Below are 23,805 nucleotides of genomic sequence, written 5' to 3' on the forward strand. Positions count from 1 at the left end.
AATTTCCAATAAGACACGAGTAATATACCTTGATATAGTTAAAGAGCGCACCGCTACGCCATAACAACATTTCAAGCATTTTTGCTCAGAAATCTGATTGAAAAGTTGGCTCAAAGCTTTGATTGTAGGTCAGGCCATATCATATCACAGTTCTTATAATCCTTGGCACTTTATGAAGGTATTCTGAGAAGCATATAATATGACAAAACATCTCTAACACCACTTTTTTGTTGGTCGATATTATTAGGATATGTCAGAACATGTCTAATACCTCTCAGTGATTGGTCGATATCATTAGGGAAAAAGTTACAGTGCTTGATCAGTTTAACATTGTTGTGGGCGTTCACAACTCCAATACCTTCTGCTTCGTCGTCTTCCGCCTTGAAACATGGATATACAAACCCTGCTAAACAATCTTCACGAAGAAGTATCCTGTTCGGTGTGCATGGAGACATTCACTGATCCAAAAACACTGCCATGTTTACACAGTTTTTGTCTGCACTGCCTAAACGGCATATTACGAACGAGTGGCCGCCGTGATGCGATAGCCTGCCCAGAATGCCGAAGAGAGACCAAAGTCCCCACAAGTGGAAATCTTGCCGACCTGCCGACCAACTTTCGCATCAACAGTTTGCTAGATGTCCTAGCAATCAAGAAGTGTAATACCACGGGCGTCATATGCAGGAACTGCGACAAAAGAAGTGTAGAGAGTTTCTACTGTTTCCAGTGCAGTTCTTTCTGGTGTGGTCAATGTGTCACGGCCCACAACATGATCCGGGAACATAAGGAACACAACGTCTTGGCGCTTAAAGACTTTCAAGATCAAGATTTTGAAAATGTTTTAAAGCGACCCGCATTTTGCCAAAAGAAGCACCACGAAAAAGAAGAGCTTAAGTTCTTTTGCAAGAACTGTGAAGTTGCCATTTGCAACACTTGTGTTGTAACGCACCACGAAGGTCACGCCAAGATAATTCTGGAAGACGCTGCAAATGAACGCAAGATACAAGTAAAGTCTGTCATTACATCGCAAAAGCAAAACGTGCTACAGAAGAGAAACAAAATCACCAAACTTGATGAAACCTGTACTCAGATTCAAGAACGAGTCGCTACCGTGAAACGAGACGCGCAGAAGTTTGCTGAGAAGATGATCGGTGCCATCGAAGCGAAGAAACAGGAAATATTTAATGAAGCAGAACGGCAGGCAGCAGAGACAATGGAGCGTCTTGTGATGCAAAAAAGCGACATTGAACAGCAAGTGAACATGACCGAAACAGTAATTGATCAAACTGAATCACTTGTAGAACGAAGCACAAGCGCCGAGATTGTTCAATTAGATCGTTCGTTAAACTCGATCTTTCCGGAAGGAGTCAGCAATGAAAGAGAGCAGGTACAGTGTGACCTTGAAGTTTTTCGTCGATTCATTTTCAAAGAAAATGAAACATTAATGGACAAAGCAAACATTGAAGGAATCGGAACATTTACAACATTCCTCAGCAAGACAAGTGCGCATCAATCAAGGGCCGAAGGAAAAGGAATCCGTGAAGCAGTGGTTGGCATTGAATCACAAGTTACCTTAACAACAAGAAATGTCGAGGGAGAACAACATTACCAAGAGCGTGATTGTGTCTCAATGCAGATCAGCAATCGTCAAGGCCATGACTGTGCCACGAAAGCGCGAGTCCAAGATAACAAAGATGGCACTTACAAGATCAGCTATTTTGCAAAAGAAACTGGAAAATGCCACGCATCAGTGAAGGTAAATGATGAACATGTGTATGGCAGTCCATTTACTGTTGAAGTCAAACCCAGACAGTTCAGACCCGTGTTCTCGTTTGGAGAAGAAGGTTCAGCTGCTGGAATGTTTTACGGGCCTATGGGAGTGGCAGTGAATGAACGTGATGAAATTGCAGTGACCGTTAGTTATAACGAAACGATTCAGGTATTCAGTAGTGATGGAACGTTTTTAAGATCGTTTGGTACAAAGGGTAATAAACAGGGGGAATTTACCTCTCCTTGCGGGATAGCCTTTCATAAGAGTGTCAATATTGTAGTGGCTGACAGTAAAAACAGCCGTGTTCAATGCTTTAGCGAGCAGGGTGAGCACCTAAGCACATTTAGTAGCAAGGGAAGTCTTGATCACCAGCTGAATGAGCCTTTCGGTTTATCCTTAGACAGTTACGGGAATGTTATTGTCGCTGACAAAGGCAATAAACTAGTAAAGATATTTCACCCTAATGGTCAAGTTTTACGTAAAATTGGCGTAGAGGGTTCTTTCACCCTTCCCTATCACTGTATCCAATATGACAAATATCTTTTTGTGTCAGACTGTGGTGATCATTGTATAAAGGTTTACGATAGGGATGGCAATTTTCTGTACAAATTTGGAAAGGAGGGGGAGGGTGACGGAGAATTCAATGACCCTTGTTGCTTGTCAGTTAACAAGGCAGGACACCTGATGGTCTGTGATTCAGAGAATCACAGGGTTCAGGTGTTCGAACTGAGTGGAAAGTTTATAACAAAGTTTGGAACAAAAGGGAGCGGGATAGGAGAGTTTAGAAACCCAATCTCTACAGCAGTTCTTAGTGATGGTAGGATAGTTGTAAGTGATCTCTATAACCATCGCATCCAAATTTTTGAGTAGATATGACATCCACATTCTGTACATAATATAAATTTTAAAGTTCCTTAAAGCCTTTAAGGAAGAGGCTAGAAAAACATTACCAGTACTGAATATTTGCCGTCTTTTTTAAGGTAATGCATAATGTTAAGAAAGTTTATATGAAGGTAAAATAACAACTGACAGTTGAAATTTAACCTGTTTGTTAGTTTTCAGCTTGAAGGTTGCAGTGGGCGTTATTAGCAGTAAAAACCTTTCGAAAATTTGTCAGCTAACCATTTGTTACATATGCATTTGTATAGCCTGAGGCTATACAAATATTACATTTGATTAATTTTCGTTCCGTGTTTTTTGTTCTATAGTTTAAATTTTCTTACACGTACTGAAGAGCATTTTGGTCTTGAATTTAGTGCGATAGATATCAGTTAGCCACTTTTTCTTAATAGTAATTTAAGTTGCATGTCACTAAAATATGTCAACTGAGAAACTTGCACTGAACTGATTGAATGATATCTGTAACAAAATTACTTTAAATAATTTTCAATAGTCTCCACATTGAGTTTAACGAAGCAGACAATTTACTGTCAAATTGGCTGTAAGTAAAAGTTAAGTTTATATTTAGTTTTGTGATGTAAGTAAATTTTGGGTTATTTAGTTACCAATAACATACAACTTTGTAATGAATGAAAAGAAAATGCAGACTGGAGTGTGAATAAATTTTATTAATTTTTCTTAAACCTTGCTTGATATGTGAATGCTTGATGACAATTACTTAAACGGCAGGGATGTACAACTCGATTGTATTTATTGCTTGGTGAACTTTCAGTTTTCCTAATGTAATCGAGGTCAGTGCTGCATTATTCTTCTCATCATTAATTTTTACGTTGCTTCCTCAAGTAGGACATTTCCCATAACACTAGAAATAGCTGACACTAGGTTGCCCCCGAAGTTTCGACGATGTTTATCGGTTTTTCTTTGCTGTTCATCCTTTTCTACAATTCAGACATTTGATTGGAAATTAATTTTCTATTTTGGATAATTATAAATTATGATACGGTAAATCATTTAATTACAAGAACGCAACAGCATCTTGACATCATTTTGTCATGTTTTGGTGTGGTGGGGGATCTCAGCTAGACTCAAGCTAGACTTTAGAAAAAGTCCGCCGTCTTTATTAATTTAACACGCCGGGACGGTCGACCTATCGCGACTTGCGTGGCACGTTTTCGCGACTTCGTCGCTTTGAATGGGCCGCTTTGCGGGCTCGAATCGAACTCACTTCACTGTGGTTAAGTCTTGATCTCAGCGAGGATAAACTTTAGAAACAGCAAAACGTTTTAAAATTACCATTTGAGCCGGCCCAATTGTTTTATAAATATATGGGCTGAGAGCCCGAGCATGAAGAATGACAAGAGAATGATCAATCTTTAGAAAGAAAAGGATGTCGAAAGAATTTCTTACCTCTGTCAAAGCAAACGCCTGCCGCGAGTTTTAAATAATCACAATGCATCTCGAGATCTCTTTTGAATTTCTCTTCTTGTTGCCGCATATCATCTTGTAAAATTAAAATTTCGTCCGGAAGTGGACCGATGAAGACTTTTGAAGTTTTCTCCATTCAAGTAGTTTGTGCCTGGTAAATCACGGTCAGTTGGACAAAGGCTTTCTTATCGTAAATCACGCTTCATGACAACGATCAACTTTTAAAAGGAAAGGATAACGAAAGAATTTCTCACCTTTGACAATGAAAACGCTTGACTTTGTAAAAGTCGCTCGCTTCTGGTTTCCGGTTTCGCCTGCCGCGAGTCTTAAACAATTATCTCGAGATCTTTTTTTAAATTTCTTGTAAATCTCGTCCGGAGATAGACTGATCAAGGCTTTTCTCCGTTCAAGTAGTTTGCGCCTGGTAAATCGCGGTTTTGGACTAAGGTTTGCTTATCGTAAATCGCAGACAAATTTGAAGATATGGTTGATATGTTCGTACGTGTTCCTAGACATATTTCTTCTTCGGCCACTCAGATGTAAAAAATGTGGATTTTCTTACTTCTCTGCGAGTTACTGTACTTGAAGAAGAAATATCGTTTATTATTAAAAAACTTTTACACTTGGCAGTCCTTAGACTGAATTACGTGTAAATGAATAAAAACTATATATATTACAAGATTTAAAAAATATTAAAAGCTATTTACATTAAAATATATTAAAAACTATTAAATATATTTAAAACTTAGTTAATTATCGCGAAGTCTTTTCAACAATTGCATTGCTTTCGGCTTTTAGACATTGTGAAATGAATAGGCCTCGAATAAAACCTCAAATTATCTTTTTCATAATTCTGCCCAACTAATCAACCTTTACAAGCGTCGTTTGTTTGCTTGTTGTCATCCGTGCACGTGCTCATGCTTGGGCTGTCATCATTACCCAATCATCGTTTACTTGCGTCATCATTGACCAATCACCGTATGTCGGCATTTTACAACTCCCGATACCTACTTTCGGGCTTTCAGCTTGTCGGCATTTTACAACTCCCGAGACTATTTGCGGGCAAAAATTGATCAAATCGAGATTTTTCCTGGTATATACTATATATATATATATATACTCTATATTCGCGCGGATTACAATGATGCCTCCTCGGGTTTTGGGTTTTGGCCTCTGGGCCAAAACCCTGCGGGGGCAAAAACAAAAAGACGTGAAATCAAAAGTGCTGTTAAGATAGCTGGAATTACTTATCCTTATATAATTTTCTCCGAACTCATCATTTGTTTATTGTTATCAAATGTCATAATTACTCGACACATTTCATACTGTCTATGTTTTGCCCCTTATAAGTGTCAAAGACTGCTTGTGATTTGTTTGGGAATTTTTCTCTACTTACATATATTTGTAGTCTGACAAAGCCGTCCGCATAGCTGGCATAGGTACGTTCGCCTGTTGTTTATACAACACTTGTGCGACGTTCTTGCAATACACTTTATATGTCACGTTACTCATGTTATGTTTATAGCACCATCATTTCTTATACGGCAGTATTTTAGTATTGTGCGTGACAAGACTTTTTTCAGTTCGCACATTCTTGCGTCTCCCAAGAACTGTTATCACGCTGTAGCGAACTGAAAAACTCTTGTTTCCGAGTCTTTGTAACAAATTATAAGGACCTGGTGTCGAGTAGTTACTTTTCGTGTTTTGCTACATGACGTATGTTTATATTCAAATTTTGTATGGCGAACAACTGACGAGGTCCGGTTTTAGAAATCGCATATGTAAATTAGTGTGTAGAAAGTAAATGTAAATTAGATTTTTCCAAATCAAGATGATGTTTAGTAATACTTCCTTGGCTTCGACAAGCAAAATCTCTCAGAAATTTTATAAACTCCTGGATGATAACACTCCACGAGTCAGTAAAGTGCTAGTAAAACAAATATCAGTACAAAAATAACCAATCACAGTGTTACAACCTTTCAAATATTTTCCATGGAATTTGATCTAAAATTCCTTTGGTCGAAATATCTGCAGCTATACTGGTCACAATTCTAAGAAATCGTGGAATAATTCCTAGAAATGATAACCTCTCATGATCACAAAACATCTCTAATATTAAAAACTCCGTGATTGGTTAATTCCACAAAAGCTATCAACTGTCTTGATCTTGTATCAACCTTTCAATTAATTTACAAAAACAATCTGCGGACGGATAAGTTATCTGATAACTTCATAAAATTTGTAGGTCAAGTTGTATTTGCTCTTGTTTCTGCGATATTTTGCAGGTCAGAACTGACTTATAACGCCTCGTCCCTCAGACTGCTTGAGGCCTTTTCAGTCCCACTCTTCGTTTTTCGTCTTTAGTCATGAATATTTATATACCGTCAGGGTGAGACAAAAATAAAAAAGGCAGCTTGCCCTAAGGGCAAGCTGCTATTTTATCTTACTAGCCCAAAGCTCTGAGGAGCTAGCCCGAAGGTAATTTGCATAATTAATTATATGCAAATTTAAAATTGTTTTTCCTTTGGAGACATTAAATACATAAATATTCAAAAAGAAAAAGAAAATAATCTTACCACAAGAATTAAAACAAACACATAGCAATTTTGTGGCAACTAACTTTGTAGCTTAATGTAGAGGATTGGAAATATGAAGGATCCTGAAGGACACATTTCAAGAGACATAATTCATATAAATACATGACGTACCCAATGCCTGCAATGCATTTTGGGGCGTTTTCAAAAACGGTCAGCCATTTGCAAGTTTTCCGAAGTGATAGAGTACTTTATGGCAAAGCAATACCATGGATTGGAGAACAATGACTTCTTTTCTTATTGTGAATGCTTTAGAAGCAAATATCTTCCAATATAATTTTCTGAAAAGACACAATTCCTCAGAAAATGAGCGAGAGAAATATAGTCGCCACGTTCAAGTTGGCGACTATAAAACCAGGAGTTTTTGTCTCCAAGGATGCAGTGAGTCACATTTTTGAGCCCCAAATTTTTCCCTCTTGTCTAATTTGTCTGATGCACATTTATTTCTGAAGGTTGTCAAAAAAAAAAACGTTTCTTGCCCGTGTGTTGCTTACCCGTCGGGCAACCGGTGATCAGAATACGCTAGCCCGACGGATAATTCCACTAGCCCCGGGCTATCGGACAGCACTTTTGTCGCGCCCTGAATTACCTTAAAAATTTGGAGAAAAATGACCCTGGTTCCTTTTGGATGTAGCAGCCTTTTCCTATCACTTGCTACTTTCGGGAAGCTAAAGCGTGTAGCATATCGTAACTGATCGCTTTTCGCGTCTTTTTATTGCTTGCTGGCTGTAGTGTCCAAAATATCGCTTACCTACTTTGATTCCTTTTCTAAATTCTCTCTGAATTTATAAATAATAGTAACAGTGTTTATATTCTTGGGAGTAAATATATTTTTAGCGCTGGTCAGAAGCTATTTTAATGCCATTTTTGCGTTTAAATGAGCGTTTTAATTTGCGTTTAAATACAAGAACCGCTCAAATACAGATTAACTCATCTTGATACTAAAGAAAAACAGTCTCCTATCAAGCTACTTAACGAGGATTAAAAACATTTCATTTGTTGTCATAAGCTTACAGAACTGTACCGCGAAGACAAGAAACAGCTGAAGTGTTCCCGCGCCTGTATTGAAATCGCCTGAAAGCAATAAATATTTGGCTTAATCTGGCTATGCTCACCAGCTGCTTCTACACATACCGACAAAAGCTCGCAGAAAAGACCCGCGAAGAGAAGAAACAGCTTGTTACAAACGAGACAGTTAATTCTGCAGTCCATAATAATCAAAAGCGGCCCGGGGGTTTTGCGAGCTAAAATCGGTGAGCTGCGAGCTGCGAGCTGAAGACTGCGAGCTGCCAAATAAATTAAAAAAACTCACGCCATGGAATGGAGATGAACTGACGTTACCATGGACCTTAAAACTGTCCGATGAGGATGTCAAGAAAGTGGAGGACGCTGGTTTTAAAATGAAACTTAAAATAAAAAATGTATAATAACGCGTAATCAGACTTCGAGCATAGGCTTCTTTCGATATATTAAATTCAGCTTGGTAGCGACGCCTAGAGGACATAAACAAAAGAAATGAATAAACATGCCTGTAAAATTTCTTTTGTTTATGACCTCTAAGCCTCGCTACCAAGCTGAATTTAATATTTCGAAAGAAGCCTATTCAGAAGTAATGCGTCGGCATTTTTGTTTAGTATTATGTCTTTTTCGAAGTGGATCCGGCTCGACTAATTTTGGTACAATGCGGATGTTATTGGGAGATAAATGGCTATTCCTTTTAATTTATTTTACCTTAACCGAAATCTGCTGACCAAAGTTGAGAGGGATTTTTTGTTTTCTCAATTTCACAAGGAGAAGAGGGTATATGGGTGGAGGCCTAGACCCTGAAACAATAAGTATTTTTCTTCGGAAACCGGCGTGTAATATATGCTTTTCTCTCATTTGAGCCGCGGCAAAAGTACGATTTTAGTTATTTTTGCGCCTTGAAGTAACGCTATTGAGCCATGAAGCTACATGTTTTTCTGTCTTGGACTCCAAGGACCTATGTCTTTTTTACCCCCGGGTACCCAGAATATTTGTATTTATTTCTATTACTTACGGTGGCGTAGGTTGTTATTATCACATATCAGGCCTTAAAGGAGTTTCATGAAAAAAAATGACATAAACTTCTAGCAGAAGCCGATAAGCTTCGGCTTCGAGAACATTAAAGCAAGAGTGTTTATTAAGATAGTATGAAGTGCTTTGACTATTGCCGTTGTCCAAATGAAGCACATTCCAATAGCTTAGATCAGGCCGAAGACTGCCCAACAGTGCTTCAGATTTCGGCCTATAGTGCTGACTATTTTCCGAACATTTCTGAAGAGACCTTGGGCTTTTATTTATTGTTCAAATAATTTTCAAATAATATTCTGAAAATTTCTCACTATTTTCCAAACCATTTCCGATGATGGCCGAAAAGTGCCGACTATTTTCCGAACATTTTCGAAGATTGCCGAAAAGGCCGGACTATTTTCCGAACATTTACGAAGATAACAGAATATTTTCCGAACATTTTCAAAGCTAGCCGAAGAGGCCCGACTTTTCCCGAACATTTTCGAAGATTGACGAAAAGTGCCGACTATTTTCCGAACATTTTCGAAGATTGACGAAAAAGCCGGACTATTTTCCGAACATTTACAAAGATAACAGAATATTTTCCGAACATTTGCAAAGCTTGCCGAAGAGGTTCGACTTTTTCCCGAACATAAACGAAGATTGCCGAAATGTGCCGACTGTTTTCCGAACATTTCCGAAGATTGCCGAAAAGTGCCGACTATTTTCCGAACATTAACGAAGATTGACAATTTTTATTTTTTTAAATTTTAATTTTTTCACTTTAAATTTTTTTTTATTTTTTTGGGTTTTTTTAATTTATTTGGCAGCTCGCATTTTTCAGCTCGCAGCTCGCAGCTCGCAGCTCGCAGTTTTCAGCTCTCTCAATCCCCAGATCCATCAAAAGCCTTTAAGGTCGTCTCGTGTCACAGTTTTGCACAAGTAAACACAAGCGTATTTTCAGTATTCTAGGATTGCAATATTCTATCTGCAAATGGTCCGATTAGAACCGTGTTGATACACAGTGATCATAACATTAGAAATTTATTTTTGTGTTCTGTTTTACTTGTTGGCTTAAGGTGGGACATGACGCAGCGAGCGTAGCAGGAGAACAATCACGTGCTGTTCACACAAAGGGAGCATTTAGGGGAGAGTTGAAAACACTGACCCCCGATCCGCGGACTACCCACTGACCCCCCACTCCACGGATCACCTACGGACTACTCCGCGGACTACCCTTACGGAGTACCCCTACGGAGTACCCTATAAAATGAAACGAATTAATGTTTACGGGGGAAAGAGACAAGAGAAACCTACCTGTGCCACTTGCACGATCGATCGAAACAGCCGCCATCTTGTTTACCTCGATCCAGTCCTTCTTGTTACAAACTCAAACGGGACTTCATCGGCTAGTACTAAAACCAGGAACGCCGGAATACTAAAACCAGGAACAGATAAAATGTATATCGTGTAACCCTTACAAATATAAAGAGCTAACCGTAAACAGGCTAACCGAAGTTCATAGTAGGCTAACCGATGAATAGTAGGCTAACCGAGGTGAATAGTAGGCTAACCGCAGTGCATAGTAGGCTTGCCATTCACTCCGGTTAGCATACTATTCACCTCGGTTAGCCTACTATGAACTTCGGTTAGCCTACTATTCATCGGTAAACCTACTATGAACTTCGGTTAGCCTGTTTACGGTTAGCTCTTTATATTTGTAAGGGTTACACGATATATTTTATCTGTTCCGGGTTTTAGTATTCCGGCGTTCCGGCGTTCCCGATTTTAGTACTAGGCTAGTCCCGTTAGGACTGGATCGAGGTAAACAAGATGGCGGCTGTTTCGATCGATCGTGCAAGTGGCACAGGTAGGTTTCTCCTGTTTTTTTTTTTCCCGTAAACATAAATTCGTTTCATTTTATAGGGTACTCCGTAGGGGTACTCCGTAAGGGTAGTCCGCGGAGTAGTCCGTAGGTGATCCGCGGAGTGGGGGGTCAGTGGGTAGTCCGCGGATCGGGGGTCAGTGTTTTCAACTCTCCCGGCATTTAGCAGGGTCGAAGTCCTATCTGTACACGCACCTCTATTCTCAGAAAATGCGGATAAGATGTTACGGTTTATTTCATTTTATTTTATTTTATAACTATCAGCGAATAGAAAACAGTGGGAAAACAAATCAGATTCGCAAATTTTTAATTGCACAAGAATAGAGATCAAGTCGACTGTGACTTTGAAGTTTTTCGTCAATTCATTTTCGTAGAAAATAAAACATTATGGAGAAAGCAAACACTGAAGGAATCGGCACATTCAAAACATTCCTTAGCAAGACAAGTGCGCATCAATCAAGTGCTAAAGGAAAAGGAATCAGTCAAGTAGTGGTTGGCATTGAAGCAGAGATTGTCTTAACAACAAGAAATGACAACGGAGAACAACATTACCAAGAGCGTGATTGTGTCACAATGCAGATCAGCAATCGTCAAGGCCATGACTGTGCCACGAAAGCGCGAGTCCAAGATAACAAAGATGGCACTTACAAGATCAGCTATTTTGCAAAAGAAACTGGAAAATGCCACGCATCAGTGAAGGTAAATGATGAACATGTGTATGGCAGTCCATTTACTGTTGAAGTCAAAACCAGACAGTTCAGACCCGTGCTATCGTTTGGTCAGTTTGGTTCAGCTGCTGGAATGTTTTACGGGCCTCGGGGAGTAGCAGTGAATGAACGTGATGAAATTGCAGTGAGTGATAGTTGGAACAATAGAATTCAGGTATTCAGTAGTGATGGAACGTTTTTAAGATCGTTTGGTACAAAGGGTGATAAACAGGGGGAATTAAACTTCCCTTGCGGGATAGCCTTTGATAAGAATGTCAATATTATAGTGGCTGACTGTCATAACCACCGTGTCCAATGCTTCAGTGAGCAGGGTAAGCACCTAAGCACATTTAGTAGCAAGGGAAGTCTTAATCACCAGCTGAATGAGCCTCTCGGTTTATCCTTAGACAGTGACGGGAATGTTATTGTCGCTGAGCCACTCAATAAACTAGTAAAGATCTTTCACCTTAATGGTGAGTTTTTACGTAAAATTGGCGTAGAGGGTTCTTTTACCTTCCCCTTTCACTGTATCCAATATGACAAATATCTTATAGTGTCAGACAGTGATGAAGATTGTATAAAGGTTTACGATAGGGAAGGCAATTTTCTGTACAAATTTGGAAAAAAAGGGGGATGGTGACGGGGAATTCAATAGACTTCGTTGCTTGTCAGTTAACAAGGCAGGACACCTGACGGTCTGTGATTCATGGAATCACAGAGTTCAGGTGCTTGAACTGTGTGGAAAGTTTATAACAAAGTTTGGAACAAAAGGGAGCAGAATAGGAGAGTTTGAAACCCCAGTCTGTACAGCAGTTCTTAGTGATGGTAAAATAGTTGTAAGTGATTACGCAAACCATCGTATTCAAATTTTCGAGTAAATATAACATCCACCTTCTGTACGTAATATGAATTATGAAGTTCCTTATAGTTTGAAAACGAATACCAGAAATATTTGTCACCATTTTTAAGGCCTCGCAGGAGACATTAGCCTTAATACGTCCTCTTTCTTAAAAAGTCTCCATGAAAAAAAAAAATGTCTGCTGTCAGTTGAAATTTTAATCGTTTATTAGTTGTGATTGTGGAGGTTGGTGGAGGAGGGGGGGGGGGGTAGAAGTTTAATTTGTCATGCTATGTATATACAGCCCCCTCCTAACAGTTGCCTGAGATTATTCAAATATTACAATGCGTGTTTCATGATATAGTTTACATTTACTAAGAGCGTTTTGGAGTAAGTTATAAGTTTGATTTTAATTCCGAATATTTTTTTATTTTATATCTTTAATAGCAGTATTGTAAATAGTTGTATCTTGGTAGTTTTTAATTAGGTTTTAGCTTTTTAATAGAGGGCCACAAGTTACTAGTGTTGTTCACTATTTAGTGCCACCCTCTATAAATAAAAATCTTTGTTTGTTGTAAGGAAAACTAAGATGGTCTTGAATTTTAATGCGATAGTTCATTTTAGCCACTTTTACTGAAAAGTTATTTACATTGCATGTCACCGGGAATTAGTCAACTGAGAAACTTGTACTGAACTGATTGAATGATATCTGTTACAAAACTATGTTAAATAATTTACAATAGTAACCATACTCAGTTTTACAAAGCAAGCAATGTACTGTTAAATTGGCTGTAAATAAACAGTGGTTTATATTTAGTTCTGTGATGTAAGTAAATTTTGGGTCAATTTAAAAAATAACATAGGAACTTTGTAATGAATGAAAAGAAAATATAGACTGGAGTATGAATAAATTGTATTAATTTTTTTAAACCTTGCTTGCATGATATGTGAATGCTTTATGATCACTTCTTTATTTTAATGGTGACATTCTTGGCATAACAAGTTTCATGCAAACTAAAACTTGGCAGGCCTTTTTTTCTATTCATTGAATTTAAAAAAGCCTTCAATAGCTTAGAATGGGAGTTTCTCAATAAGTGTTTCAACTTTGGAATTATTTAATTTTGAACCTGAATTCATAAGTTGGGTCAACACATTTTATAATCAAACACCTTTTGGGAGACATCTTGACACTTTCATGTTATGATCAAAGGAACTGCCATTGTTTCTGAACTATCTGAAATGCTCCCTTTGCTCGGACATGCACTGATAATATTTCCTTTAAAGTTATGAAAAATAACAGTCACGGCATTCGTAGGCGGGGTCCAATTTGCTATTCATGCTTCATGCCAAAATTTTAGAATAATTTGGCAATCCATAATATTCTGTTTTGCGCATGAGTAATCGACTATTTTGAGGCTGAGAAAATGTTTTAGATTTTAATATTTTTTCCTCTCCCAAACACACCTTTTCTAGTTTGAAATCAAAACAGACAATGCAAAATAAATACAAAATGATGAACTGTCAAAAAATGAAAACCTTCATATGATTATTAAATACAGAGTACAGAGAGGTAACCCATGGCTGCAGCAGAAATCAGTTTTTAAAATTCCCTGATTTCCTCTGACTTTTTAATGACCAAACTCTGTATTTTTACATTGTCGTAGGCGGCCGCGAACACTTTCATAGATTACGAATTAGACTTTTTCTTTGTTTTTACGCTCCCGTAAGCGGACACCCCAAAGAAAATCCTATAAAAAACTTCTGTATTTTGTTTTTATCAATCAACTTCACATTGCCGTTCGTAACAATGATTTTACAGTAATGACAGTACCATATTTTAGTGTTTGTTCTGGCGTCATCCACGTCCGCCCGGGTCCGCCCGGTTATTGTTAGCTGGGCAAGCTCCCAAAAGCGGCCATCTATCCTCTACACCTCTAGTGGCCGCTTACGAGAACCATTCTCGTAAGCGGCCAGCTCCAGTTACGGACACTTTTTTCACGCGACGTCCCGAGGGTGTCCGCTTACGAGAGCTTCGACTGTATTTTCAAAGGGGACAACAATACTGCTTTCAAAAAACATAACAAAACAAAAATAAAATGCAGAAGCAATGAAATTTAACAAGGGCAACTTTGATTATTTTTAAAGAAATAGGCCAAAAAAATAATATAAATAAAAGCAGCTGACAACTTGTGTGTTACAGTGCAACTACTCTAACCAGGCCACTTGTGTAAGAAAGTCGACCAATCAAATGTTAAAATTGAGAAAACACTGGATGGCTATATTTTTCGTAAAGAGACCAATGATGTCAAAGCATAATGAGATAACAGCTCTAGAACAAATTTTGTAACCTGTTTGTAAACAAATGAAAGCAAATGTAAGTCGGTTTTACCTGAATTTGTATACTATCAATGGTTTCGGTTTTTCTGGTAACACAACCTGATTGGTCACGCAAGTTAAGATGACATTTAAAACAACGTGCAACATGCCATCAGAAAGTGGTGGTAACTAACATGCAAATCTAGTGGGATAGAGATTAGGGTCTTTGGATATTTTTCTTTGACGATCAGCACTCGGTCAAAGTTGTTGGCGCTTTTGTGCAAGTAATGCAGAAGCCCTTAACCGATTTGAATGGAATACAAAATTGTTGATTCAGTTGATCTTGTGATTGATGTGAAACAAACTCTAAAAAAACTGAAAGCCCTGGCACACAAAACATGCAAATCTATCATGATATAGAGCTCTTATCAGGAGCCTGGGCTCTACATCTTTACACACTATTGTTTATACACACTTTCTACAGTTAAACCTCGCTAATTTGATTTCGGTTATATTTTCGAATTCCCTGTTATTTCGAGTAAAAACCCATTTCCCTTGGAGTTGCTCTTCAGTCTCTTACTATCGGCTTTTTTGAACTACCACTACAGTCACGCAGTTATTAAATCATGTGGCATTGGCTAGTCAGCTTCATGCACCCAAATGCAATAAAAAAATTCATAATGGACATGTAAAAATTATGTGGGACGGAGGGGGGCATTGATTAAAATAAAGGGCAGGACACTTGCCATTGTCAAGCCTGGGAAAGGAAGTCCCTGCAAAAATCTTTATTTTCAATATAACTCCCCCACCCCCCATAAATTATAACCGGCCTTTTGTCAAAAGAACGGGGCACGTGCGCAATGTAAAAGTTTGAATTTCCCGCTGTATAAATTATAAAAGCGAAATTTTAAGTTATCTGCCCACTTAGACAAGGAAGAAAATATCAGTCAATATAAAAACCAATATTCACCTAAAGTAGTTTAGGATCTTACCTCCAGTATTAACAGTGTTGTGTATTTAGAAATTTCCAGGCTGTGTTGTCAGTGAATGACATTCTCCATTTCAGTGTATTCCAGCTCCTGTAGCCATTCTCCTTCCACTCAAATGCAACCAAACGAGCCAAAATATGTTTCCAAAGGCAAGTGATGCCATAGATGAAGTTTTAATCGTAGCTTTGAAGTCAAGATAATTAAAACTGAGAGCTTCCACCGCCATATTGGATTCTGTTTCGTTCCCAGTTTCTTTCGCGTCACGGAACACGAATAACCCGTCACGCTCCGTCACGCAAAAGTTTATCGGGAAAGACGGCTTTCACGAGGTCACGTTATTTAGCATCTCGCGTCATGCTGCGTGTTTTATTACACTTTCCAGGTGCATCAGGTATAGTGGAACCCCGATTTCTAAAATGTCCATCTAAATGTAAACAAAAATTAGTTTAAAAAAAGCGTGTGTAAAATTACAATGTTCGACTGAGATAACGGAAACGACTTTGCAGGTCATAAGAAGGCCTTTTCCTGCCCTAGTTTGAGTTCGAAAAATCGAGGGTTCTTCTGTATTCAATTCGGTCAAGGGAGAATATTTTCTCTTGATTCGGTCTGTTTCTTAATCTCGTCACGATAAAACTTGGAGTATTATTTCCCTCTCCTCTCTACCCTTTGCATGCGATCTGATCAGTCTGATCGGTAAAGTTGTTTCATTTATAACAGTCTGATAATAATCAGTTCTGCACTAATTAACTTCGATGTAAACTTTAACTGCTGAAGACTATAGTAATTTATGGCGCACAAGGATGGATTTGGAGGAAAAGGAAGGGGAACCAAGCACTTCAACGAACGATGTAACGGACAAGCAAAAGCATGGAGGAACACACAAGGAATAACCGGGAATAGTGGGCGGGGAAAGGAGGAGGAAGCCCATAGCCAATCCATGGGGAAACACGGTGATGGGTGTCTGAGTTTGGAGTCGTCCCAGGGATATTTGTCAGCCAAGATTGGCTGTTGGCCAAAGTTGGCTGAAGGATCGGCTGGTGCTGACCCAGGCTTGGGGTTAGCATTATGAAGGAACCAAGGAACGCATGGTAAAAGTAATGGCAATGCCTGGATGGACGCATAAATGGAGGGGAACGCACACGAGAATGCACAATGTAAGGGATGAGAAAAGGCAAGGTGGAACTTACAGGAAATTGACGCGCGTCAGCAAGTGTTAAGTAAAAAAGAAAAAAAGCGTCCAAAAAAGGGTGGGTCCCGGGTGGGGGGAGGGTGGATGCCGAAGGATATGTACCGGAATGCACAGTAGGCTTCAGACCAATTTTTTCCCCTTCTCCGAACCCACAAGATTTCACCAGCACAAAGCTTAAGAAGTTTATTAAATGCCCAAGTAATTTCGTGTGCCCCTCTTGTTCAACATAGCACGCAAAATTACTTTCTATATACCAGTATGAAGTGAAGTTAATTTCTCGAGGATTTTGCTTAAAGGAAACCTCCACTCTTACGACAAATTGATGTTTAATATGCCTGAATTCCAAATATTACAGGACAAGGGAAAAATAACATCCAATAGCGACAAAAAGTGGAAAAGATTATCGCTGTTAAATTTCCCGCGCGCCACCATTTTGGATTTTATGATGTGTAATAGCAGAGGATCTGTTGTTTAAAACAATTGGGCCACCATCACACGTCATAAAATCCAAAATGGCGGCGCGCGGGAAATTTAAAAACAATTATCATTTCCACTTATTGTTATTTTTCCCTTGTCCCGTAAAATTTTGAATTTAGGCATTATTTCAAACAATTCAACGTCAACCTGTCGTAATAGTGGAGGTTCTCTTTAATAATACAGCTTAGGTTACGTCTTTGGAAGAACAAATTCAATAACAAGAGACAGAGCTAAAAGTCTGCATAAAGCTTCGAATTTATTGTGGCAAAACGTCAACTGCAACAGGCTTTAAATTGATCAAACCTTTTCGTCAGTGGTTCAATAGCCTGCGTAGCAAGTGTACTCGTCTTTTGACCGTGCAAAATTTGGGCGAGTGCATTTCGCGCGTCCAAAATGCGGTAAACTCTCTCTTCACTCTCGCTGCGCAGGCTAATGGTTCAAAATTTATGTTCAGTCTCTGCTCATCAAGTTCTGGAATGTACAAATGGTTTTTCTTTTTCTTTAACTGATGCTGTTACGACACCGCTTTCTATTTCAGCGTTTAGTTCTTTTTCCACTGCCATGTGATCGAATTTCTCCGGAAATATATAAAAGGTTTTCAGGATCTCCTCTCTGCGATCGCCTTCTGAAGCATAGTACATCTGAACTTGATAGGCCAACCACTGCGCATCCAACACGTTCTGTAAAGAAGTCAAAATGTTAATAATGGTAGTAGGTAAACACGAGAAAAACGAGTAACTTTTATCTGAAGTGAAACGGTCAACATTTCAATCATTTTTACCCAGTACTCTGATCTGAAAAGTTAACTAAAGGCTTCGATTTGAATGTCGTGCTATAATCATGATCACAGTTCTTATAATCCTTGGCAATTTAAATATGTATTGTAAGATATAAAAAGTATACAATATATCAAAGCATGTCTAATGCCTCTCTGTGATTGGTCGATAAAAAACTTTACCAACCCCGATCATTGCTGGAGGCGTTTACAACTCCAAACCTTCTTTTCGCCTTAAATCATGGGTATACAAACCTTACTAAACAATCTTCTCAGTTTGCTATTAAGAAAAAAGTCAAGACAAGTGTTTTGTACTAAACAGTTAGGCTATGAGCCAGAATTTTGTTGTTTTGAGGGAATAGTCAACGGAGCGTAGCCGAATTGATTCGCGAATTGCAATAAAACACGAGAATGTTTCTTCTGAAGTGAAAACAAGACAACATTTCAATCATTTTTGCCTAGTAATCTGATCTGAAAAGTTAACTAAGAGCTTTGATTTGCAGGTCATGCTTTATATCATGATCACAGTTCTTAGAGTCCTTGGCAATTTAAATATGTATTGTAAGATAAGAAGTATACAATATGTCAAAACAAGTCGAATACCTCCCTGTGATTGGTCGATATTATCAGACTAAAAACCACAAATAATTTTCACTTTTAAGAGCAACAATCGTACGATCGTGTTCTTTCAGCAACTAGAAAACAGTTGGAGAACCAGTCGGATTCGCGGATTCAAATAAAACACGACAAAGTTTCCACTGATTAAGTGAAACAGACATCTATAGTTAAAGAACGTACCGCCACGTCCTAATAACATGTCAATCATTTTCGCCCATAAGTCTGATAGGAAAAGTTACGTAGCTGAAAGCTTTGACTTGCAGGTCATGCTTAATATCATGATCACAGTTCTAAAAATTCTTGGCACTTCACGAATATATTCTGAGAAGTATACAATATGTCAAAACATTTCTAATGCCTCTCCGTGATTGGTCGATATTATCAGGCTAAAAATTACCATACCCATCAGTCCAACATTGCTGGAGGCGTTTACAACTCCAAACTCTTCTTCGTTTTCCGCCTTTAATCATGGATATACAAACATTACTAAACAATCTTCTCAATTTGCGATAAAAAAATAATTATGAAAAACCAAGACGAGTGTTCTGTACTAAACAGTTAGACTACAAGTCCGAGTTTTGTTCTTCAACGAAGCGCAACCAAGTTGACCATCGCGCTTCGTTGACTACCACTCAGAAAGGATTGCAGTCAAAACCTATAATTTCACGTATTTTAAACCAAAAATCGCAAATAATTTCCCTTTATAAAGCAAAAATCGTGTAAACGTGTTCTATAAGCGAATATAAAACAGTGGGAGAGCCAATCAGATTCGCAAATGTCAATAGAACACGAGTAAGTTTCCACTAATAAAAGTGAATCAGACAACGATAACGTACCAATACGTCCTAACAACATTTCAAGCATTTTTACCCAGTGATCTGATTTGAAAAGTTAGCTGAAAGCCTTGATTTGCAGGTCATGCTATATATCATGATCACAGTTCTTAGAATCCTTGGCACTTTATCAAGGTATTCTAAGTAGACAACATGTCAAGAAACACGTCACGGTCTAACACCACTTTGTGATTGGTCGATATTATCAGATATGTCAAAACATGTCTAATACCTTTCTGCGATTGGTCGATATTATAAGGTAAAAGTTACAGTGCTTGATCAGTTCAACATTGTTGAGACGTTTACAACTTAAAAACCTTTGCTGTTTTCCGTCTTTAAACATGGATATAAAAACTTTGCTAAACAATCTTCACGAAGAAGTGTCCTGTTCGGTGTGCATGGACACATTCACCGATCCAAAAACACTGCCATGTTTACACAGTTTTTGTCTCCACTGCCTAAACGGAATCCAACGAACGATTGGCCGCCGTGATGTGATAGCTTGCCCTGAATGCCGAAGAGAAACCAAAGTCCCCACAAGAAATCTTGCCGACCTGCCGACCAACTTTCGCATCAACAGTTTGCTAGATGTCCTAGCGATCAAAGAGTGTAATACCACGGGCGTCATATGCAGGAACTGCGACAAAAGAAGTGTAGAGAGTTTCTACTGTTTCCAGTGCAGTTCTTTTTGGTGTGGTCAATGTGTCACGGCCCACAACATGATCCGGGAACATAAGGAACACAACGTCTTGGCGCTTAAAGACTTTCAAGATCAAGATTTTGAAAATGTTTTAAAGCGACCCGCATTTTGCCAAAAGAAGCACCACGAAAAAGAAGAGCTTAAGTTCTTTTGCAAGAACTGTGAAATTGCCATTTGCAACACTTGTGTTGTGACGCTTCACGAAGGTCACGCCAAGATAATTCTGGAAGACGCTGCAAATGAACGCAAGATGCAAGTGGCATCTGTGCTTGAATCGCAAAAGCAAAACGTGCAACAGAAGAGGAAGACAATCGCCAAACTTGATGAAACCTGTACTCAGATTCAAGAACGAGTCGCTACCGTGAAACGAGACGCGGAGAAGTTTGCTAAGAAGATGATCGGTGTCATCGAAGCGAAGAAACAGGAAATATTTAATAAAGCAGAACGGCAGGCAGCAGAGTCAATGGAGTGTCTTGTGATACAAAAGAGCGATATTGAACACCAAGTGAACATGACTGAGACAGTAATTGAACAAACTGAAACGCTTTTAAAGAAGAGCACAACCGCCGAGATCGTTCAACTAGATCGTTCGTTAAACACGATCTTTCCAGAAGGAGTCAGGAATGAAAGGGAGCAAATCAATTGTGACCTTGAAGTTTTTCGACAATTCATTTTCGTAGAAAATGAAACATTAATGGACAAAGCAAACACTGAAGGAATCGGTACTTTGCTCAGAAATACTACTGGCGCGCATCAATCAAGTGCTGAAGGAAAAGGAATCCGTGAAGCAGTAGTTGGAATTGAATCACAGTTTACCTTAACAACAAGAAATGTCAAGGGAGAACAACATTACCAAGAGCGTGATTGTGTCACAATGCAGATCAGCAATCGTCAAGGCCATGACTGTGCCACGAAAGTGCGAGTCCAAGATAACAAAGATGGCACTTACAAAATCAGCTATTTTGCAAACGAAACTGGAAAATGCCACGCATCAGTGGTGGTCAATGATGAACATGTGTATGGCAGTCCATTTACTGTTGAAGTCAAACCCAGACAGTTCAGACCTGTGTTATCGTTTGGAAAAGAAGGTTCAGCTGCTGGAATGTTTAACGGGCCTTGCGGAGTGGCAGTGAATGAACGAGATGAAATTGCAGTGAGTGATATTTGGAACCATAGGATTCAGGTATTCAGTAGTGATGGAACGTTTTTAAGATCGTTTGGTACAAAGGGGAATAAACCGGGGGAATTAAACTTTCCTCATGGGATAGCCATTGATAAGAATGTCAATATTATAGTGGCTGACAAAGATAACCACCGTGTTCAATGCTTTAGCGAGCAGGGTAAGCACCTAAGCACATTTAGTAGCAAGGGAAGTCTTGATCACCAGCTGTATTTTCCTCACGGTTTATCCTTAGACAGTGACGGGAATGTTATTGTCACTGGTGGAGCCAAACAAGTAAAGATATTTCACCCTAATGGTCAGTTTTTCCGTAAAATTGGCGTAGAGGGTTCTTTCATCTTTCCCTGGCACTGTATCCAATATTACAAATATCTTATAGTGTCAGACCATGATGCAGATTGTATAAAGGTTTACGATAGGGATGGCAATTTTCTGTACAAATTTGGAAAGACGGGGGAGGGTGACGGGGAGTTCAATAAACCTCGTTGCTTGTCAGTTAACAAGGCAGGACACCTGATGGTCTGTGATACATGGAATTACAGGGTCCAGGTATTCGAGCTGAGTGGAAAGTTTGTAACAAAGTTTGGAAGAAAAGGGAGCGGGATAGGAGAATTTGATCTCCCAATCTCTACAGCAGTTCTTAGTGATGGTAGGATAGTTGTAAGTGATTTTTGTAACCATCGCATCCAAATTTTTGAGTAGAATTGACATCCACCTTCTGTACATAATATAAATTTTAAAGTTCCTTAAAGCTAGGAAAACTTTACCAGGTAATATTTGTCGCCGTTTTTAAGGTAATGTATAATCTTAAGAAAGTTTATAAGAAGGAAAAAAAAAACAGCTGACATTTGAAATTTAACCTGTTTGTTAGTTGTCAGCCTGAAGGTTCCAGTGGGCTTTATTAGCCGTAAAAAACTTTCGAAAATTTGTCAGCTAACCATTTGTTACATATACAGACCTCTATCTTACAGTAGCCTAAGGTTATACAAATATTACATTTGACTTATTTTGCATTCCGTGTTTTATATTCTATTCTATAGTTTGCTTACTAAAGAGTCTTTTGAAGTTTAAAAATCTTAGATGGTGTTGAATTTAGTGCGATAGTTGATATATAGTTTATATTTATTAAAAAGCGTTTTAGAGTTAGGGAAACTAAGATAGTCTTGGATTTAACTGGTGCGATAATTCATTTAGCCACTATAACATATAGGTAATTTACACTGCGTAGCACTGAATTATGTCAATTGAGAAACTTGTTGGTTGAACTGATTGATTAATATCTGTTACAAAACTACTTTAAATAATTTCCAATAGTCTCTAAATACAGTTTTACTGAGCAGGCAATGTACAGTTAAATTGGCTGTAAATAAACAGTGGTTTATATTTAGTTCTGTGATGTAAGTGAATTTGGGTCAATTTAGTGGCCAATAACATACAACATTGTAATGAAGAAATAGAAAATGTAGACTGCAGTGTGAATAAATTGTATTAATTTTTCTCAAACCTTGCTTGGTATGTGAATGCTTGATGACAACTACTTAGACTGTAGGGTTGTAACTCGATTGTATTTATTGATCAGTGACCATTTTCCTTAAAATAAACGTAGTCAGTGCTGAATTGATTTTTAATCTTTGTAATAACTTACGCTGCTTTCTTAAGTAGGACATTTCCCACAACAAAACAGTGCTGTTAAGATAGCTGGAATTACTTTTCTTGGTGCTGTATAATTTTCTCAGAACTCATCATTTGGTTATTGTTATCAAATGTCACAATTACTCGACGCATTTCATACTGTCTATGCTTTGCCCCTTGTAAGTGTCAAAGACTATTTATGATTTGTTTGAAAATTTCCCGCGGTATAGCATCATTCACTAATATGTCACGTTACTCATGTCACGTTTATATACCATTATTTCTATACAGCAGTAGTATTGTGCGTGACATCGTCGTGAACTAATATGGCGTGAAAAAAGGGATCGATAATAACTTAACATTTTTGAAATCGTTCAAAACCATATGGTATCATTTTCGGACCAAGCTTCAAATAGTGTGTATGAATTCCAGTTTTCATTCAAATTTCAATTAAGTTATTGTAATTCTATAAACTCTTGGATGAAATCAGTAAAACAATACTGAACCAATTACTGTGATAAAACCCTTCAAATATTTTCCTTGCAATCTGATCTAAAAAGTCTTTTTGTCAAAATATCTGCAGCTATACTGGACACAATTCTCAGAAATCGTGGAATAATTCCTAGAAATGATAACCTCTCATGATCACAAAACATCTCTAATATTAAAAGCTCCGTGATTGGTTAATTCCACAAAAGTTATCAACTGTCTTGATCTTGTTTCAGCCCTTTAATCAAGAAATCTGCGAACGGATAAGTTATCTGATAACTTCATATAACTTGCAGGTCAAGTTGTATTTACTCTTGTTTCTGCGATATTTTGCAGGTCAGAACTGACTTATAACGCCTCGTCCCTCAGACTGCTTGAGACCTTTTCAGTCCCGCTTTTCGCCTTTAATCATGAATATTTATATACCTTAAAAATTTGGAGAAAAATAATGTTGGT

At 38.3% G+C, this 23,805-nt stretch overlaps 4 protein-coding genes across 5 annotated transcripts in view; 3 read left to right on the forward strand and 1 right to left on the reverse strand.

Annotated features, from left to right (window-relative positions):
- Nucleotides 1-324: 324 nt before the first annotated feature.
- Nucleotides 325-2,686, forward strand: LOC144637647 (E3 ubiquitin-protein ligase TRIM45-like). Its single transcript, XM_078496707.1, has one exon. The coding sequence runs from the start codon at nt 389-391 to the stop codon at nt 2,639-2,641; it is 2,253 nt and encodes a 750-aa protein (XP_078352833.1). The 5' UTR covers nt 325-388; the 3' UTR covers nt 2,642-2,686.
- Nucleotides 2,687-10,769: 8,083 nt separating this feature from the next.
- On the forward strand, nt 10,770-22,717 carry LOC144637654 (tripartite motif-containing protein 2-like). 2 transcript variants are annotated; one of them, XR_013567748.1, is made up of 2 exons: nt 10,770-12,791; nt 22,439-22,717. XR_013567748.1 is itself a non-coding variant. In XM_078496716.1 (1 exon), exon 1 carries the CDS (start codon nt 10,994-10,996, stop codon nt 11,951-11,953), a length of 960 nt encoding a protein of 319 aa, XP_078352842.1. In that variant the 5' UTR covers nt 10,770-10,993; the 3' UTR covers nt 11,954-13,062. The 2 variants fall into 2 exon arrangements, 1 of the variants encoding a protein (XP_078352842.1); XM_078496716.1 differs by lacking the exon at nt 22,439-22,717 and having other exon boundaries at nt 10,770-13,062.
- LOC144637653 (ATP synthase mitochondrial F1 complex assembly factor 1-like) overlaps nt 17,366-23,805 on the reverse strand; it is a 120,684-nt gene continuing 114,244 nt past the window's right edge. The window contains exon 10 of the mRNA XM_078496713.1: nt 17,366-17,802. Coding sequence (XP_078352839.1) covers nt 17,587-17,802 — 216 coding nt within the window. The 3' untranslated portion in view covers nt 17,366-17,586. The remainder of the gene's footprint in view (nt 17,803-23,805) is intronic.
- Nucleotides 19,648-22,445, forward strand: LOC144637649 (E3 ubiquitin-protein ligase TRIM45-like). Its single transcript, XM_078496708.1, has one exon. The coding sequence runs from the start codon at nt 19,690-19,692 to the stop codon at nt 21,928-21,930; it is 2,241 nt and encodes a 746-aa protein (XP_078352834.1). The 5' UTR covers nt 19,648-19,689; the 3' UTR covers nt 21,931-22,445.

The sequence above is a fragment of the Oculina patagonica genome, chromosome 14 (assembly GCF_052425735.1).
Source record: "Oculina patagonica isolate OP01 chromosome 14, crgOcupat, whole genome shotgun sequence".
NCBI lineage: Eukaryota > Metazoa > Cnidaria > Anthozoa > Scleractinia > Oculinidae > Oculina > Oculina patagonica.